Source organism: Dermacentor variabilis, chromosome 4 (assembly GCF_050947875.1).
Source record: "Dermacentor variabilis isolate Ectoservices chromosome 4, ASM5094787v1, whole genome shotgun sequence".
NCBI lineage: Eukaryota > Metazoa > Arthropoda > Arachnida > Ixodida > Ixodidae > Dermacentor > Dermacentor variabilis.
Window position 1 is genome coordinate 30,859,809 of NC_134571.1, and position 18,456 is coordinate 30,878,264.

Below are 18,456 nucleotides of genomic sequence, written 5' to 3' on the forward strand. Positions count from 1 at the left end.
CGCCTGATCGAGCCGCGTGCTTCACGCGGCGGTCCCCTCTCGCAATTCCTCAGCGTGCCGATTGAAAATGTCTGCTTTTCGAGGCGCTCGATTTTGTTTGTCTTTGCTGCGCGAGTCGCGTATACGTCAGAGCGGGCGTTAACTTGGAGCGGTGACATCTTCAATATTGGTCTCCCTTTCGCACCGCCACATGGTTTCGCTCGCGCGCTCAGGTATAGAATATTGTGCGCGCTTGCGTGTGGACTGATGTACATACGTATTCATCCATTACTGCGGAGTATTCTTTACCTCATTCTTAGCACTTTGCGGCAGGTATGCCTCCCTACCTATACCTACCTATGGGAACTGTCCCGCCTCGCGTTAGGAAACATAATGTGACCGATGTGGGAATCGAGACTCTGCCGTCGAGCACGGTAGCCGGGTGCTGTAACCATTAGGCCACGATATCATCTTCATTTCCAGCCAAATAGGCGTTTGTGATCACACATCACACTCATTTTATATGCGTTAAAGCATCTAACATTGACATCACATCTTCATCGCCAGTCAGTCGTCGTATACTCATCACGTACTTTCACAACCATTTCCACATTGTACACATGCATAGATTAGCCTTTAACATTGCAGTCTCTGTATGGCAACAGCCTATATACACGCCAGGTTGCACGCAACGCTCGAGTAGAAAATAAATTCATCTGTCGTAGATGGTTGGAGTCGGGCACGAAATAGATGGTAGCTGGCCCATGCCGTCGTCCAACTTATCGACGCTGAGGACGTTGTTGAAGGGAGACTTGTTCTCATCGAGAACGAGGAATATGGGATTTGTTTACATTATCTACATGAGAACGTTACAGGTCATCAATCTAACATGACTGAAAGAGAACTGCACACTGAGGAGCCGCCGACGGATCCTCAAATACACTGTCCTCCCTAGATCCCTAAGTGAGGGAAAACGGCAGTTCACAGTCGACCAATTAGGAGCGTCCAAAGTCATCGTAGCCGATGACCCCTTTGAGGGGCAGGGTTTACACACTCACTTCCGGACAGGTTTCACTAACCACACCAAGGTGAGTGGGTTCTTGCAGACACGGTGCTGCCCCGAGCTGGCGCCTCTTTATCCCAGAGTCGACTCCGCAGACAGTAGCCGCCGCGTCTGTCCATTGACTGACGACTTCTAAGCAGCGTAAGACGGCACCGCAAAATATCTTCCAGGAGCTCCCCTGCTCCAAACAGTCCGTGCCGGGGACGGCGTACACACTAACAATACGGGCTCCGCCGCCGCAGCCATGGTGACGCCGATGTCCTTTTGACTCGGTGCATTGTCCTCTTTACAAAACGAATCGCCGCCGCAGCCATGGTGGCGCCGATGGGCTGGGGACTGACGTATTGCCGTCCTTTCAAAGCGAGTCGTCGCAGCAGACATGGTGGCGCCTTTCCGACGGTCGCTTCCTCGAAGATCGCCAGCCCTGGCCGGTCGAACGTAACACTGTTGAATATCACGTTCATGCTTTAAGAGACGAATGCCATGATGTTGTTTCTCTCGTTCTAAAGCCAGCCACCTATTATATATATATAAGCATGAGTACAAGAACAACACTACCATTAACAGATAATGGGAACACAGAGAACGTTAAAAGTGCATATAAATATACTGTTAAAGCAAAGGTTAGCTTGTTATTGTCTGCGAGGAAATCCCGAAGAGCGTTGAGAGCTAATCTGTGGTGCTCCCGAGGTCCAAACACTTTTCGCACAGAAAAAGTTACGCTGCCGTGTATGGCAAGCTTCCATAACATAGGTGGGCAGCCGCGCTCCCATGCCGCCCGGTTTGACTCCTGTAACTTGCGCGATAGGCGGGTGCCGCATATCCCCGGACCATATAGCGGCTATGTTGCATAAAGTTAACGCTAGTCTGTTCCTTTCTACATTAATTGTACGTCACTTCCGTGTCCGGTTTCCTGTTTTGCATGCTGGTCGCTGGAAGTATGCGTTATCTCGTTTAATAACAGCTGGAGGAGCGCCGCACCCGATAAAAGTGCCCGGAGGGGCTTGCTTTACTGAATAAAAGCAGAGCGAGACATGGGGAGCGTAAAACGAGCGGATTTGCGCTTTTAGAGCGTTTGATCATTTGTTGATTGTACTGCTGACATTACTTAATCTTAGATTACGCTCGTAACGACTAAATTTCGGATGCTGTCTTTGTCCCTAAATGGTTGGTGACGTCAGATACAAAACAGTTCCTGTTTTCTCTCACGACCGCAGTGAAAGCAGTTTAATTACCCATCCTCGCTTTTATTCCTTGGCTATGTAGTCTTTTCACAGCCGGGAATCGAAGTCACGACCTCTTCAGCTTTGCTGAGCCACTGCGGTTTTCGAGAAATGAATTCAGAAAGCTCCACTGATTGCGTATGGTGCGAATTTGGGATCCACACCATGGATCCCTGATGGACTTTATCGAAGAGGACAAATACCTGTTTTAGGCCGCGGAGCCAACTTACAAAAAACAAGAGAGAGAGAGAGAGAGAGAGAGAGAGAGAGAGAGAGAGAGAGAGAGAGAGAGGGGGGGGAAAGCTACAACGCATTCGTGTGAAGCGGTGGTAAACTCGTCGGCGCCAACGGTGGGCCGTTTCAGGAGAGTGATACGCGGTTTCAACGCGCTCGACTGCGCAATGAGCGGCAAGAAAGATTAATGAAGCCGACGAGTGGAAGCCAACGCAAATTTATATGCACTTGATTGAGCGTACCATTGCGTACGGTCGCAACCGCGGGCTTGGTTGCCTTCTCATCTTCTTCGTCCCAACTCCTGCTGGTGTTCTCACCGTCGCCGTCGTGTGCCACCACGACTAGGCAAGTGCAACCTGTTCAGATGTTCAGGAAGCGTGCGCTGAACATTAACGGCGAGAGGAGCTGTGCGCGGCATTCTTTCAAAGCCGCTTTTGCAGTGACTGGAATCCTGGACGCGCTGTTTGGGAGCAGGTGTACAGTAATTCCACAGTAATTTTATAGTTGGATACAGTAATTCTATAGTTGGAAGCGCGCGTCTGTATAGGCGGGATACGCTGTTCTGCTGTTGCTGCGTTCGTGACACCTGTGCCGTCGCCCACGCCTCTGCTCGTTTCTCGGCTTTCTTCCTGCAGGTGTTGCCGCGCACGTCGTTCAAGCTGAGTTCAAGCGCTGGGCAATTTTTCTTTTCGTTATTATTGTTATTCTCGCCTCGGCGCATTCCGCGAGTGTCTACCGACCGCTCCGCGCTTCGTGTGCCGGAGCCGAAGGAATTCTCGAGTGCACCCACTTGCACTTTGTGCGCGCGCGCGAACCTCGCCAGCTGCCGGCGGCGGCGATGAATGGGGAAAGAAAAGTACGCGCAATCTGGAGGTGCGCGTGCCGGTCTCGACGCCGACATTGTGTTGCGCCCTATGCTGGAGCGTCAGTGCCACCCGGTGACTCAAATGCCGCCTCTTCGTCTTCGCAGAATCATCCGACAGCGCCCGTTGAACTTAGCACGCGTAGCATTTTGCACGGCGCATCTCTTGGAAGGCGTTTTATGTCGGACGTCCGCATGGGCTCCTTTCATTGATTGCGAGGTTTGTACTGAAGGTAACGGCTGTGCTGTATTAATTCGCGACGAGGCTAGGCGAGAATTGCATCGCTTAACTTGCTCCAGGATAGGGACATACGGACGATACCTGTAGGGTGTTATTGCGGCCTTTAGTATTTGCCAGCTTATATTACATCTGCAGATGAATTATGGCAATGTCCCTATTTATTTATTTATTTATTTATTTATTTATTTATTTATTTATTTAACACTTGCTTACTTCATGTTGTTTCCGCACATCGTTACCGCGCGCAAAGTTTGCATGCGTTTGTGACACGGGTTTAAATGGATGCCCGTGTCGCTGAGGGATTTATGGCCTAGCTCCCGGCTTGGCCACGAAGAAATGTGTTATCAGAGGCAGGAACTTTTCTCGATCGTATATAGAGAAGTTGGAGATCGCATCTCGGGTCTGCGCAGGTCACTTCCTATTCCTTGCCGATGAAGGTGAAGAAAGCTTACAAAGTGGTGGGCCGAAAGTTATCTCTGAGCGTTTTCTTTTCTTTTTTTTTATGACGGGCTCGCAGCTGGCCTGCAACGTATACGCGATCGTCCAGGAGTGTAGCTACGTTTGCACACATTATGGTGCAACTTTCTGCCGCTGCCTCTTTATTTTTTTTTTTTTTTTTTACTATTGGCAAGCCATACGGCAGGCTCGTTTACCGTGTTTCACGAAGTTCTGCACCACTGCCGAGCGTTCATCGCTTGAGTTAATTGGCCCGGAGACAAAGAACACGTATGCCGGTTCTGCGAGACGCCCTAACGTTGTCTCTCATTTTTTTTTCTTTTTTTTCTTCGATGACGTGCACCTCGATGCAAACACAGTGTCGAAGGACTCTCTCGAACGAACCAGCTCGTCGAGCCCTCGCTGCATACATTTTCGCGCACTTGGTGCGCCGAAAGCGACGAAGCCAAGCGAGCACCCCTTGACCCCTAACAAGGCAGGTCAACCGGCGAATGATTGAGCACCCATTGGCAGCCGGATCGCGCGTTTGCTTGCATGAGCGCACCGTGTCGCCCACTCGCTTCTGCCGGTGCTGCACTCGAAAGGGTTGAGCTTCTCTTGCGTGCCGGAATCGCGTTTCTGACGGCCGGACGTTCACGTTTTCGTTGGTGATGCGTCGTCTGCGCGGACGACTGTTTCTTCTTCTTTTTTTTTTTCACGTACCAGAGCGGTCCGTTGCGTTATGGACCGCGTTTGAAGAGTCTGGCACGCCGACACGTATTCTTGCACGCACGCCTGTTGAATTGTGCTTTATGTGCGAACAGCGTGCTCGCTCAGCGTACATAGACAGTCGAGCGGGCCTCCGCAGCTGCTGCGTGTTGTGTTTCGCTGAATGCAGCTCATTCCGGAACGGCGGCCTTCTTTCTTTTTTCCCCAGTTGCTGCTGGCGTACCCGCGACTTGAAACTTCGCGTGCAGGCATGTTCCCTGCGGAGAAGAAGACCCCAGGAGCAGGACGTGCGTCTTTTGCGAAGGAGCCGCTTATGCGCTTGCATCACTTTGTCGGATTGCGACAGACCCGGCATGCGTGTGCAGCGGGCTCGCGGTGCCGGTCGGAAAGGGGACACTCAACTGCACGGAGAAGAAACGAACGACTCGTAGGGCTCCGGTCGCCGCCAAAGCGCATCTCGCAAGAATTTTGTTTGTCCGCCGGCCCGTCTTCGGTTGTCCATGGCCTGGCTGTTCGTACTCGTCTCGCTCACTGCGGTGTAGATTTTCTTTACGTGCAGGCTGTAGGATATGTGTTACACTGGCGCACCTCCGACACGGAACGCTGGTGGCGTCTAAGCGCCAGTTTGGCGTCGATATTGTGTGGAACTCGCACATCTATTCTTCTGGGGCGCTTGCCTGAATTAGCTAAAGTCCGCGCCCGCGGTTCTGCCCGCGGTCGGGCTGGAGTGGAGGCGTTGCTTGGATGTCAGCGTGCGCCTGCGAAGTCGAAATAATCGCTTTGAAAGCTTGTTTGAGCATGGAGTAAGGCAACGAACTGCTGTGAAGGCTTTAGTAAATTTACACAATCCTACGATGAGCGCAATGCGTGCGTTATAGAACAGAACGATCGTCTGCCTGCTGCAGGGACTTGCGAGGGAACGCGTCGGTGCATACATGTGTATGGGACTATTTTCACTGCGGTAACTACAGCGCCTCGTAGAGATGCGAGCCACATTCGGACAGTCAACGTGCCGTGCTCTCGTGGCAGCGCTGTATACATGGCGGCCATCTGACAGGTAGCGAGGTGTATCCGCGAGCCGCAGGGCGCCGTAATTCACAATACGACCAAACACCACGTCCCACATGTCGGGAACGCGCCCCGCGCGAGGGAAAGATAAACGCGCGGATGACGGAAATCGGAGTCGGGACGGCCTCCTCCTGCGAGCCGCTGTTTCACGCCCCGACAGCGCCGGCCGGGCCACGCCCCGTCGGCTCGCGAAGACGAAGGCCGGGAAGCCGTTATCGCTGCCGTGGCTCCAGGGCCTCCGGCCGAACTCCGGGGGTGCCTTCGCCGAAACGAGCGTGCTTGATGACCGCCGCGGCGCGCTTTCGCTTAGCCGAGCAATGCGTTCTTTTCTTAGTCGTTCTGTTTGTTGGGAGCGGACCATTTGTAGCGAGCGGCGATAGAATGTTTGTTCATTTTTTATTATTGTTGTTACTCCATCGGGCAACATATATTCTTTGTTCGTGAATACTTCTAGTGTGTGTGGTGTGTGCCAGCAAAATAGGGGAAGCTAACGGTTCTGCACGTTTAGTTGAAATGTACAAATGATAAGGTAAGACGAACTGGAAGTGGACTAAAACGCAACTTGCCGCAGCTGGAAGCCGAACCGCATCTCCCGCGTTACACGTGCGATATTTTCTACTATATAGCGACCGTTGTGGCCGTTCCTACCGTACACTTCCTTTGGTTTCCCTTTACACTTTCGTTGGAGGGGAGAAATGGGTTAACAATGCATATATATGCGATTTCCCTGTTAAGCAATTGAAAGACTGCGCTTAAAATCGTGAAGGGCTCGATGATTTCGCGTGTCCGCTGATCTACGTGCCTCTTGATGAGGACGAATTCCTCGAATCTTGTTCTGCACCCGCGTGACCGGTAGTGCGATGGCAGGTTGCTCCCTTATCCTGTTTTAGATTGTTGGCCATGGCTCCCGGAATTCTTTTTTCTTTTTCGTCGGCGGGATGTTTTGTTATGATTTTATCTACCTATAAATTTCGTCACTGCGCGTAGTTGGAAGTCGGCGCCGGTGTCGTTCGTTCCCTTAGTATTTTGTCTCGTTTTTGCACTGTTTGCCGTATTATGTGCCGTTCGCTTTCTTTTTCTTTTTGTAGAACAAACGCTTTGCGTTGACCGTACCAAGTCGTAACCAACGTGTGGCTGTTTCTATAAAGCACTTGATTTTAATCCATAGAATTGACTTTATATTTTGGATCTCTCGTGAATAATTTACAATTTCGTGCCATCGCCAAATGTCTTACTTTGCAACTATTATTCCGATTTCTGTATTCTTCCTTCGATTTGTCGTCGGCTCGCGTGAAGCCGCGCCCCCGCCATCGGGCGGGTGATAAGAAAAGAATAGAAAATCGGAGGGAATGAAACCTTACATAATGCGACCTCAAGTTTCTCTCGCGATATGGGCACATACTTTGTTTACAATTCAACTCTGTTTACAATTCAATTTCATTCCCATACCCCTTCCCCCAGTGAAGGGTAGAAAACCGGACGTGCGTCTGGGCAACCTCCCTGTCTTTCCTCGTCTCTCTCTCTCACCATGCGTAGCGTCTTTAATAACGTGCATGAGCAGCTAACTCTCATCGTTTTCAGCAACGAATTCGCATCGTTTGTATGCGTCACACAGGCCATCAACACCATCATTCCTTGCACTGCAATCGCACGATGGCTTGAGACCTGCTGTATCGTGATGGTATTTTTTTTTTCAGTCGTCTTCGTAGCAAAAGCAAGGGCGTTGTCTTTGGTTAGTGATTCTTGATCCTATCAAGGCATAGTTCCCTCTGGCAGGCGATGCGCACTGCAGGAGCAGTTGGCGGTGCATGGCTTCGCGGAGTGCGGATGTTCCTACGTGGAATCGCATATGTATGTAACCCAGGCGTGGTGGTGATACGTAGGCGGGAAAGCGGCGCGGTAGCATGTGCAACTTCTATCTACGCGCTGTATCTCGAAGTACGCGCCGTCTGCGGTGCTATGAATCGCCTAACGGGAAGCGGTCTGACATGGCGCTTGGTAATTACAACCCTCGACCAAGAAAACTGTCAGCCATTCCCTTTCTTTTTTTTTTCGATGCAAGCCGTCCTCGAACTGAACAAGCGCGCCCGCACTCACGGCGTTCAACTTCGGCACATCTCTTCCCGCCTCGCCTTGCGGCCATCTCCACGATGTCGGCCTTGACATCGGGGAAAGCGACGCCGGCGAGGCTTTGAGTCACTTCGCCTGTTTGTCTCTCTGCGTGCGTGGGAGAAGACGCGACTGACTAAGCCGGTAGCCAGCATCGGCGAAGGAGCTGGACTGATAGCACCGCTGCCCATTCCCGGGTAGTATACCCATCGCAGGCGGGTTGATGAAAGCCGTCCCAAGTCACTTTCCCCATGGCCGATACATAGAGTAAGCAAAAAGCAACCGTAACGCAGATTTTTTTTCTTAGCGTTTATATTCTTGAATGCGTGACTACGCGCGCGTGCGGTCGCGTTTCTCTTCGCAACAGGCTTGCGTGATGTCTTATGCCTCCGGAAATATTGTAGAGAGAGAAAGGAAGGAGAAATGATTTTGTAACGCGGGTGCTGCAGTCTCGAAACACAAGCGCGATTATCATATATCCTATGTACACGCGCTCTGCCGTTGACTCCCGCGAAGCTTCGCGCGTGGCTCGTCGTGTGGATAACGTCGCCACATGCCGCGCTAATCCGCTGCGAAAATGTGACCCAGTTTGAAAGCTTTCATGAATCACAGTAGCCGAGCGATATATGCGCCATGTTTTATTCAGTTCGCGGGGGCACTTCACATGTATAAGGCATGAGAGAAACGCGCCGTCAAAAAGAAAAGTGTCTAACAGACAGAACTTAACCGTAAGTGAAAAATAAAGAGAAAGCAGGTGTACGCGTATTTATACAGTCAGCGTCGTGGGCAAAATGACACTGATCGGTGTATATCTGCATTTATCGGGCTCTTAGCGTTCGTTGATGCCTCGGACCAAAGCATTTGAACGCGCACACTCGATGCGCCATGTTTTATGTATAGCCTCCGGGAGCGGAGGTGAGCTGGTTGCTGTGATCCCAAACACCGTCTTATCTTTCTCCGTTGATCGAGCGACACCTATTCAGTGCTGTCTTTGTTTCTTGCTGGTATCATTTCTGCTCTGAGTCTTCTAAGTGTCATTTATGTTGTGCACTGCTTCAAAGTGGTCTGTTGGTATTGACCTTCCATGCAAGTTAGCTAATTAGTACGTAGGCTTCTTCGACAAAGGTTAAAGAGTAAGTGCATCCCAGCGGACTCCGGGGGAGTAGATCTTGGTTTAGGTGTATATATTGGAAAAAAGATACCTGACAGCCATTTCTTCCTCTTTTTTTTTTGCTTCTTTTTCGATTGACCTTCTTATGCACAGTGACTCATTTATAACGAAACAAAGCAGACGTCAACATAATCAGCCGAAGTGTTGCGCACACGAAACAAGGGAACGAGGCATCGCTAATTGGTAAAATAAGAGGTCCCATATATATATGAGTGCACTTCTAAACAAAGTTACACCCTTTGGGTCGTGTCTTGCCACGGAACAATAATCGTGATCTGCCGTGCTTGCGTTTCCTTTCTTGAAAACGCTGCGCTCACTACTTTCATGTCGAGAATGCTCTGTCAAGATGATAACGCGCAAGCCGTTCGTGACTTGGAAGTACCGGGCTCGCAGCGTTAAAGAAAGGAAATGCGGACAAGAGAGATGACGATTATCGGTTGGGGACAAAATACAACCCAAAGGGTGTAAACTTTTTTTTTTTTTTTAGAGTGGAGCTTTCGCGCTCTCTGGCGCATTAACAACGTCTCTTGTATGCGAACGGTCCTCTCTGCGTTTCTTTCCCGTCAGAAGCACTTCGCGCGCTCACGAAGATTTCCGTGACGATAAAGTGTGGCTAAAAAACTTCCAATGCTAAATTGCGCACACTCAAAAACGGACGTCAAAATCACACGGCCGCGCCTACCAGATGCGGCAGTAGCCGCTTGCCGTTCCAAGCAGGAAACACGACCGCTCTTGGCAGCCACGCGAAGAGTTCATTGTGGGAACTCGAAGACGCCGGTCGCGTATCACAATGGCACTCTTTGTTCTGGACATTCGAGACAGACGCGGTCTCGCCGCATTGTCCCACCGTCATCGGATGACGAATATAAAGAGCCATCAGTCGTTGTGCTGGCCTTCGGACGCGCGGTATAGACTTGGCATGCGACGCCAGGGTCGCCCCCGTTGTTGCGCGACACAGGAGGCCTCGCGAGGCGTCTAAACTGTGCGATCGGGCTGGCTAGAAAGCGTGCTTATAACGAATGGAGGTCTGCGCGTGACGTTTCCAGATGTATGGAAATAATGGGACAGCCGCGTGTAATGCCCCTGTCTAGCAGGAAAATTCTACAAACTAACGTATTTCAGATAGTGTCCTTTGTATGAAATAAAGTTGGCGGTGTGTCAAAGAATAAGACGGGAAAAGTTACAGGTTGTCTGCAAAGTATTCTTAAGTACTACTCCATTTATTGAGCTTTTGGTTCATGGTAACCTTTTACGGCGTTTTATAGTATACCAATATGGTTTTAGATTATGCTTATGTAGGTAAGCAAGCGATCTTTATCCGTAAGATCTCGATAGCGGACTGGAGCCAAATACTGGAAAGGGTTAGTGGTGAAGATAAACGCAACTGTTTTTCTTTTCTTCTTTCGTGGCAGCCTCTTCTGACTGATACGCTCCTCAATCTCCTATGTTCAAGAAATATTTCAGGCTTTATTATTAGTATTATTATTGTTGTTGTTGTTGTTGTTGAAAGGTAGATCTCCATCTAATCTTCTCACTTGGCGCTGACAAACGCCGACGGCTTTTCCGTTCGGTCTCATCTCGTGCGCCAGCGTTACGAGATGCCTGTTATCTGCCAGCGCGCGTTGTTCCTGCTGCGCAGCTGCAACTGTCTCGTGTGGTGCTTCGTGCGAGCGTCTTGCCTCCGCGTATCATTACAATTAACACAGCGCGAGGAGCTCGAGCGCTAAACTTGTCATCGCTTTCAATGCCTCGCTTTCGGGCGAAACTGCAACTTTTGCATTATTAAGTGGCGCTTGCGAATGGACTGAGAATGGTCCAGGCAAGATTATCTTGCACATTATACGCAAATAAAAGAGGTTTGCTCGGCGTTACCGGTATTTCGTTGCTCAACTTCCTCAGCTGCAGCTGCATGACAATATTATTCTATTCTGTTCTATTATATTCGTTATCCGTTCTTTCTGCTTTTTGTCATTGGCTCGCAAGACGCCGTGCCGTCGTTATCAGCGAAATTGGCAAATATAGGTTCGACGGATAACAAATGAAGAATGTAAGCCAGATAGATAGAAAATACGGCCGCCGATTACCCATATCCAGCAAGGAACAGCGCGACAAACGTGTACGTTTTTTTTTCGTGTGTGTGTGTGTGTGTGTGTGTGCGTGCGTGTGCGTGCGTGTGCGTGAGTGCGTGTGCGTGTGCGTGTGTGTGTGTGCGCGTGTGTGTGCGTGTCTGTGTGTGTGTGTGTGTATCATTGCCAATAGGTATGCGACTTCTGCGCTGTTCATGGTTCATCAACAGAATGTACCTGTACGAGTGTCGCAGTCAGCACGCTTTGTACCATGTGTTTGTTTGTACCATGTGCGTTCTTTGTATTGATTTTGTGATTACCTGCAGCGCTTTCTTCTATTGCACTCACAAAAATGATTAGAAGTGAGTGCGGTCGGCTTTCCCGCCTACCTTCGCTTTCTTTTTGCCCTGCTGCGAGAGAAACTGAAGCAACATGGTTGCTTCACTTTGACCCCACACAATTTTTGCCAGCCTCACGTGTGTTCCCAGCTTTTAGCACTCGTCAGAAGGTGAACGGCAAGTTTTGGCACATAACGTGACAGCTGACATCATGATAGCAGACACCGTCCTTTACGCGGCTACAGCTTTGACGATTAAGTTGTTAAACGTCGAAAAACGCGAACAAAGACAACTTTTATGCCATTTCATCCGCTTACGAATACGCTGACAAGCACCACAAGGGAAGCATTATCAGCAGGTATACTAGTCTGGTCGCATAGCGGGGCCGCATAGCATGAAAATCGCTTGCAAGGGCTGCATGGACACGAGGCTTTGAAGAAACCCTTGAATAGCGTGCGCTGTGTATTCGATCTTCCGTGTCCGCTTCATCATATTTCGTCATTATTAAGACGAACGCCTTAAGTAGATCATACGCCCCATGGCCATGAAAAAAAAGAGCGTCGCCGGTCAAATGGTAGAAAAACTATCATCGCCAGCAATGGCTCATACCCCCCTAAGCAAGCAACATATACGATGACTCATCCATCTCGTAATGCAGAGGCTACTAGCACTCATCAAAATGAAGCGTACAGTGCATACATTCATTGGAATCACGCATACGACCTACAGAAACGCGACGTCAAAAAGAAAAAAAAAGAAAACCACGTGGCCCTCTCAATGGCTCATACCCCGTATGCAATGACTAATACTCCCGTAAGCAAAAAAAAAAAAAAAAAAAAAGAAGAACATACAATGGCCAGAAATCCCCCACCCCTCCTCCACATTAAGGCTGAGGCTACTAGCGCCAAGAAAAGTGAAGCGAACAGTGAATACATTCATTGAAAGCACCCATACAACACACAACACAGCAACACAGCGTAAATAGTTTTGATGTTTTCTGTCTTATTAGTTGTGTTTGCTTTTATTAGTATTGATACTTGTAGGCTGCTACTTCTGCTGCTCCAGCCAGGTAAACGCCTTAGTCAGGAGGTTTATGCCCTCCTTTTGCCTAATTACCTTGCGGGAAAACCTTGTATTTGTTTTGTCCAAATAAAGAACCTGCATAAGTTTCAATCCCCTGCTGAGAGGATGCAACGCAAAGTCGAAGAAAAACGTCGTTGGCGCGAGTCTGACCCCGCTGTATACGAGCGCGCGAAGCCGCTTCTCAGCGTGAATAAAGAGCCGAAGAAGCCGAACTGCGAAAGGCAGCAGCGCCACGATGCAAGACGATGCACGTGCGGCAAGCTTTCGCCTTCACGTGTTACTGGAGTGTAGCATGCTGCCGAACTTTCTTTTTTCTTTTGTCTCACTTTTCCTCTTTTCCCTGTGCAGAGCAGGGTGCCTGAACGTGTTATACTCAGTCCAACCTCTCTGCATGCTTTTCCTATAAATAAATCTCTTTCCCTCGCCCCTCCGCACTCTCCGCGCCTCTGCATTTCGTTCTGCGCGGTGTGTGCACGTCGACGACTTTCTGGAAAGGGGGCTGATTACGCGGCACTCTCGTGCACTCGACAGCGCGCTGATGATGTAATAATCTCCGTTCCTAACTTCCTTTTTTTTTCTTTTTCATCACGTCGTACTCACCGTTGTCTATTCTCTCCGTTTTCAGAAGTGGAAGCCGTCCATGCTTGCGAATGGCTGCGACAGGCCGGTTTCCCCCAGTACGTGCAGATGTACGAAGGTGAGTTCTTGGCTCGCAACCATTTTAAGATATTGCCTTTTAAACGTACGTAACGCGTCGCGGTAGCTTCTTGGCTACGGCACTGCTGAACTTATAAGGCCGTCGGTGCTATCCCGGTCGCGGCGGGCGCATTTCGATGGGAACGAAATGAAAAAAAAAAAAAAAAAAGAAAAGAAACACGTTCGTGCACTTACATTTAGATGCACGTTAGAGAACTCCTATAGCGTTAAGAAAATTAACATAGAATTCTTTACCGTACGGCAAGCACGCCTCACGATAAGATAGTGGTCGTGGCGCCCAAAATCCCGGAATTTAATTTTCTTGAAAAGCATGCACTTTATAGGAAAGCGCGCAACTTGGTTGGGAAGGAAACAGGCGGGAAGGGGCTAAGCCTATGAGATGTTGTGATTACGAGTGCTCCGCATTGAAGCTGACGCAACGAATGAAATGGCGGCCGCCGTGATGCGCGTCGCCGTATGCCCAAGCATGTCGCCACGTGCGGCGGACCTAAATTCGGCGCTCGGAATGTTTGCTGTCAAACACACGCGCAGGCCTCTCTGACACGCACGCCACGAGCGCTCGCTACTGTCAGCCGTACCGCGCGGTCATTTGTCACGGATGAGCTAAACCGGAAGGTGCTCTTTTATTTCCTTTCCTAGATTGTTCCACTAGCTCGGGAGCGTGATACTGGGACAAGAGCTCGACCGTGAGCTCGACGAAACTGGCATCGTCTGTCATCCTAACTCCTTAGCATTTGAGATCGCGTAAGCTTAACTTAATATTAGTTCAGTTTAATAACACAATTGAGGTATGGTAAATATACGGACACCGATGGAACGCCTGCTCCTTTGCTTGTGACTTTGCTGGATAATCACGTTTTCGTGTTTTGCTATATTCACTGCGCGCACCGTCGCAGTTCATTAGAGTTTTAATCACGTGGCTCGCTTGTGAAGCTCTTTCGTGATCAACCAGCGAACTCTTCGTGAAACAGATCAAGATGGCTTCAACCGCTTGATAATGGGCACGGGCATCACTTCGGAATGCGAACCGCTGCGCGACGCCGAACTTTTGCCGAACACCGCCATTCTGTCACTCAACCGCTAAGGAGCTTAGCTGTGGGCACCATGTCGCGCGGCTCCACCGCAGCTCCATTCGGTAGGCTTTTATTGCATAAAAGTCTGTTTTGAGCGCAGGTACGCGTTGAACAACTCCATGCGGTCAAATCTATATATATATATATATATATATATATATATATATATATATATATATATATATATATATATATATATATATATATACACATGGAGGGAGAAACAGGAAATGCAGGGAGGTCGGGCTTGCTACCCTACGCAGAGCGAAGGGAAAGGAAGAATAGAGAGAGAAAAGTATAGATCTGCAAGATTCAATTAGAGACCAACAAAACAGAAAATTTGTTGGCTGGGTGGTTCCCACATGTCGAACGGATGCGACAAAATCTTTTTTTTTTGTATAAATTATTAGCGGCTGACAACAAATGCGACCATGTCAACGATCTTTCGTCGCGACTTAAGCGTGATACGATTGCATTAGCGGTTGCTTTTAGGAGCCTTGATATAATATGAGCAGAAATGTGACACCGCCATGGCGCGACCGGTACATGTATTGCTAAAAAGAAAATCGACTGTGCGTGTATGGAGCACTTACTTTGGGTCTGTTTCGGCAGCGTGCAGTCAATCACTTTTTGTGTCATCGTAAACAACATCTTAGAGAAGTATTCAAGCTATTAAACTGGGAAGGCTTAGGAGGGAGGATCAACGGCGAATGTCTTGGCAACCTTAGGTTTGCAGATGGCATTGTCCGGTTCGGCGGCACTGCGGATGAATTACAACAAATGATTGAAGACCTTAACAGACAAAGTGTAAGAGTGGTGTTCAAGATTAACATGCAGAAAACAAAGATAATGATCAATAGCCTGGCAGAGGAACAAGAGTTCAGGATCGCCACTCAGCCTCTAGAGTCTGCGAAGGAATACGTTTACCGAGATCAATTATTACTCATAGGAGACCCTGATCATTAGAAGGAAATTCACAGAAGACTAAAGTTGGGTTGGAGGGCATACGGCAGGCATCGCCAGATCCTGACTGGGAGCTTACCGCCATCATTTAAAAGAAAGGTGTACAATCACTGCATTCAACTGTGGTAACATATGGGTAGGAGCTTGGAGGTTGACGAAGAAGCGCGAGAACAAGTTGAGGACCGCGCAAAGAGAGATGGAACGAGAAATGTTAGGCGTGACGTTAAGCGACAGAAAGAGAGCGGCGTGGATCATATAGCAAACGGGGATATTCAGTATTCTAACTGACATTAAGAGAAAAAAAAATGGAGCTCGGCAGGCCATGCAATGCCTAGAATGCATAACCGGTGGACCATTAGAGTTACAGAATGGGTGCCAAGAGAAGGGAAGCGCAGTCGAGGACGGCGGAAACCTAGGTGGGGTGACGAAATTAGGAAATTCGCAGGCGCAAGTTGGAATAAGTTGGCGTAGGACATGGGTAATTGGAGATAACAGGGAGAGGCCTTCTTCATGCAGTGGACATTCAGATAGGCGGATGATGATGATGATGATAATGCTGATGCTGATGATACAACATCGACTTTGTCTTCAAAAGTGGTTTCATTTCGATGTGCTTTCTTGCAGTGAAGGCGAGCCCTTAGGACACCTTGCGGACGTCTTACTGACATCATTGTCTAGGCGCTCATCCCGCGCTTGCAAACGCTCCTCCATAGCTATTGTGCGCATCAAATATTAGGTCCGGCGTTGAACTGACGTTCCCGCTTTTACGTTGCGAATACATACCGGAACTCGTGCATGGTACGCTGCAAAAGGCGACTTCGTGTGCTTGAACAAAACATTAAAAGCGAGAGAAAAAGGCCGTGTAAGTGCGCGAAAGTTATCCTCGAGCTATCTGTAGGCCCTTCGTGCAATTAAGCCACCGTTTTTCCTGCAAAGGGCAAGTGCTTTTCATGTCATCGTTTTGTCTCGGAAAATAAATAAAAATGAAAGAAGCCTACTCCAAGATAATTTAAATTGCAGTTTTTGGATTAACGAGTCACACCCGGCGCTCGTCATTTACTTCGCGCGAATTTTCGCCAGTGTGACTCGAAAGGTGAACTTTATGGATAACGTAAGTGTTAGGTGCGCGTATGTTTGATTCACACCGATGAAAGCTTTAAGAGTGGAATTCAAGTACCATTCTGGCGTCTATGCCTGTAATATGTATGAGATAACATATATTGTGTTGAGGGATTAGCTCTCACGCTGCAGGTAGAACCCATTTATTGCTACATTCTTCCTGCTAACCTCGTCGTCTTCCTCTCTTCTTCATTACCCCCCTGGCGATATGTATCGCCACACACTCCTAATCGGCTGTCCTGGCCCCCACAATGAAAATACGGCAGCACATTCACAATTGAAACCTTTTCAACTTTTTCACTGAGGCCTTGGTAGCATATTGTCTTCAGCAGTCCTTGCTGTCTAGCTGTCTTGACGACATAGTAAGGTCCTGTAACCGGTGTTTTCGAATCAAGTCTCTTTCGGACCAGAATCCACGAATCTGGTTCAATCTCCGGCATCTTTGTGCAGCGTTTGCGGTCAAAATTCATTTCATTGTCGCTGTTGAGACGTCGTGAAATGTTCCTTTAGATCATTTTGTTTCACTAAGCCCATTTCGTGGTCCGCTGGCAGCCATGAGCTCGTGCCAAATGCCGCAAAATGTGGGCTGCATCCCAGGTCTGCTGTATATGATCTGTCGTGACACGCAAGGGCTACTTCTAAAGCGCATTTCCAGCCGCCTTTGGATTCGGGGTATAATTGTATGTACATCTTCAAGTCCTTTATCATTCGCTCTGCAAGGGAATTGCCTTCCGGATAGCGTGCTGGGCAGCGAAGGGTGATATTTCTTTTCTCAGCCCAAAGTCGCAGTTTCTCGCTTTTGAAGGCTGGGCCATTATCTGCGACGACGATTCTGACGTTCTTGAAGAGTTCTCGTTCCAGCAACGATATCACGCAGTTTGCGTCCTCCTTTCCAGCTTTGGCGGCGACAAAACGCGTGCATTCGTCCAAGGCGACTAGGAATGCTTGAGTCCTCCTAACTCCCTCCCTCGTCTCTTTGATTTCAGCGAAATCAAGATGAAGAACCTCGGAGGGGATATCGGAATAACTGAAAGCCGCCTTGTTTAAGGCCTGTCAGCGCGGTATATAGTTTTGCAAGTCAGTTTCTTTCGTGTCTTCTGTGAGGTGTTGTTTTGGTGTCCGGCTGCCTGCTGCAGGTCAAGCAGCACTCTTGTGCACTTCTATTGCCACTTTAGCACAGCTCTAATGCCAAGCTGGCATTTAGTCTTTCTAGCGAATATTTAAATTTTTGTTATATCTGTAATTAATGCAATGAACACGGCTTTTGTCCTCTGTTTCTTTTTCTTGCTGCTACAAATCGTCATTCTTCCTGCAACAAAATCTGCCCCAAAACACCCATGGCCATTCCCATCGTTAGAAATATATGTAATAAACACGATTGGATGTTGAAGGGAACACACGATCGATATTCAAGCACTGCAGAAGCGCCTGTTCGAGCTTCACGTTTATGTAGCTCTGATCACGTGAAGAATCTGCCCCCGCCGTATTTTCTCGGTTTCAACGCTAAAGCGGGGACGTTTGACGTTCTCGAATGCAGAGTAGGCGTTTCTTTTTATGATGGTCCCCCCTGTTCTCGCCTGAGAACACGACTGCGTGTACAAAGAGGAGGACATCGTTTGCAGCGAGATTGCTCTGTACTCACTCGTCCATAATTCATAGGGTCGTTTTTTACACTGCAGTATACATTATAAGATGTTTGTGTCTGCGGGGGAAGCGTGGTGTTCTAATTGCGTAGCCAGAAAAAAGAAGTAACAGTCTCGTTGCATTTTTTTTTTCTGATTGAAAGTCTCGCTACTTGGATACCACGGTCGGCTCGTAAGCGTGAGACTATTTGCAACATTGAGCGCGACTATAACGATGCCCGCACTGCCATTATTCTAGCTTTTGCGCGATCAGCACCGACGGAATAAATCGCGGATCCTTCGTGATGCGTTTGCTTGCTTAACCGGAATCCGTCTGTGTCGATTTACTCTATATATCCGG

General features: G+C 48.8%; 1 protein-coding gene across 8 annotated transcripts in view; it reads left to right on the top strand.

Moving 5' to 3' along the window:
• The window catches only part of cv-c (RhoGTPase activating protein), a 448,163-nt gene that overhangs the window by 373,005 nt on the left and 56,702 nt on the right, over positions 1-18,456 (top strand). For all 8 annotated transcript variants that reach the window (XM_075688530.1, XM_075688536.1, XM_075688532.1 and 5 more), the window contains one exon: positions 13,227-13,298. In XM_075688530.1, coding sequence (XP_075544645.1) covers positions 13,227-13,298 — 72 coding nt within the window. The remainder of the gene's footprint in view (positions 1-13,226; positions 13,299-18,456) is intronic.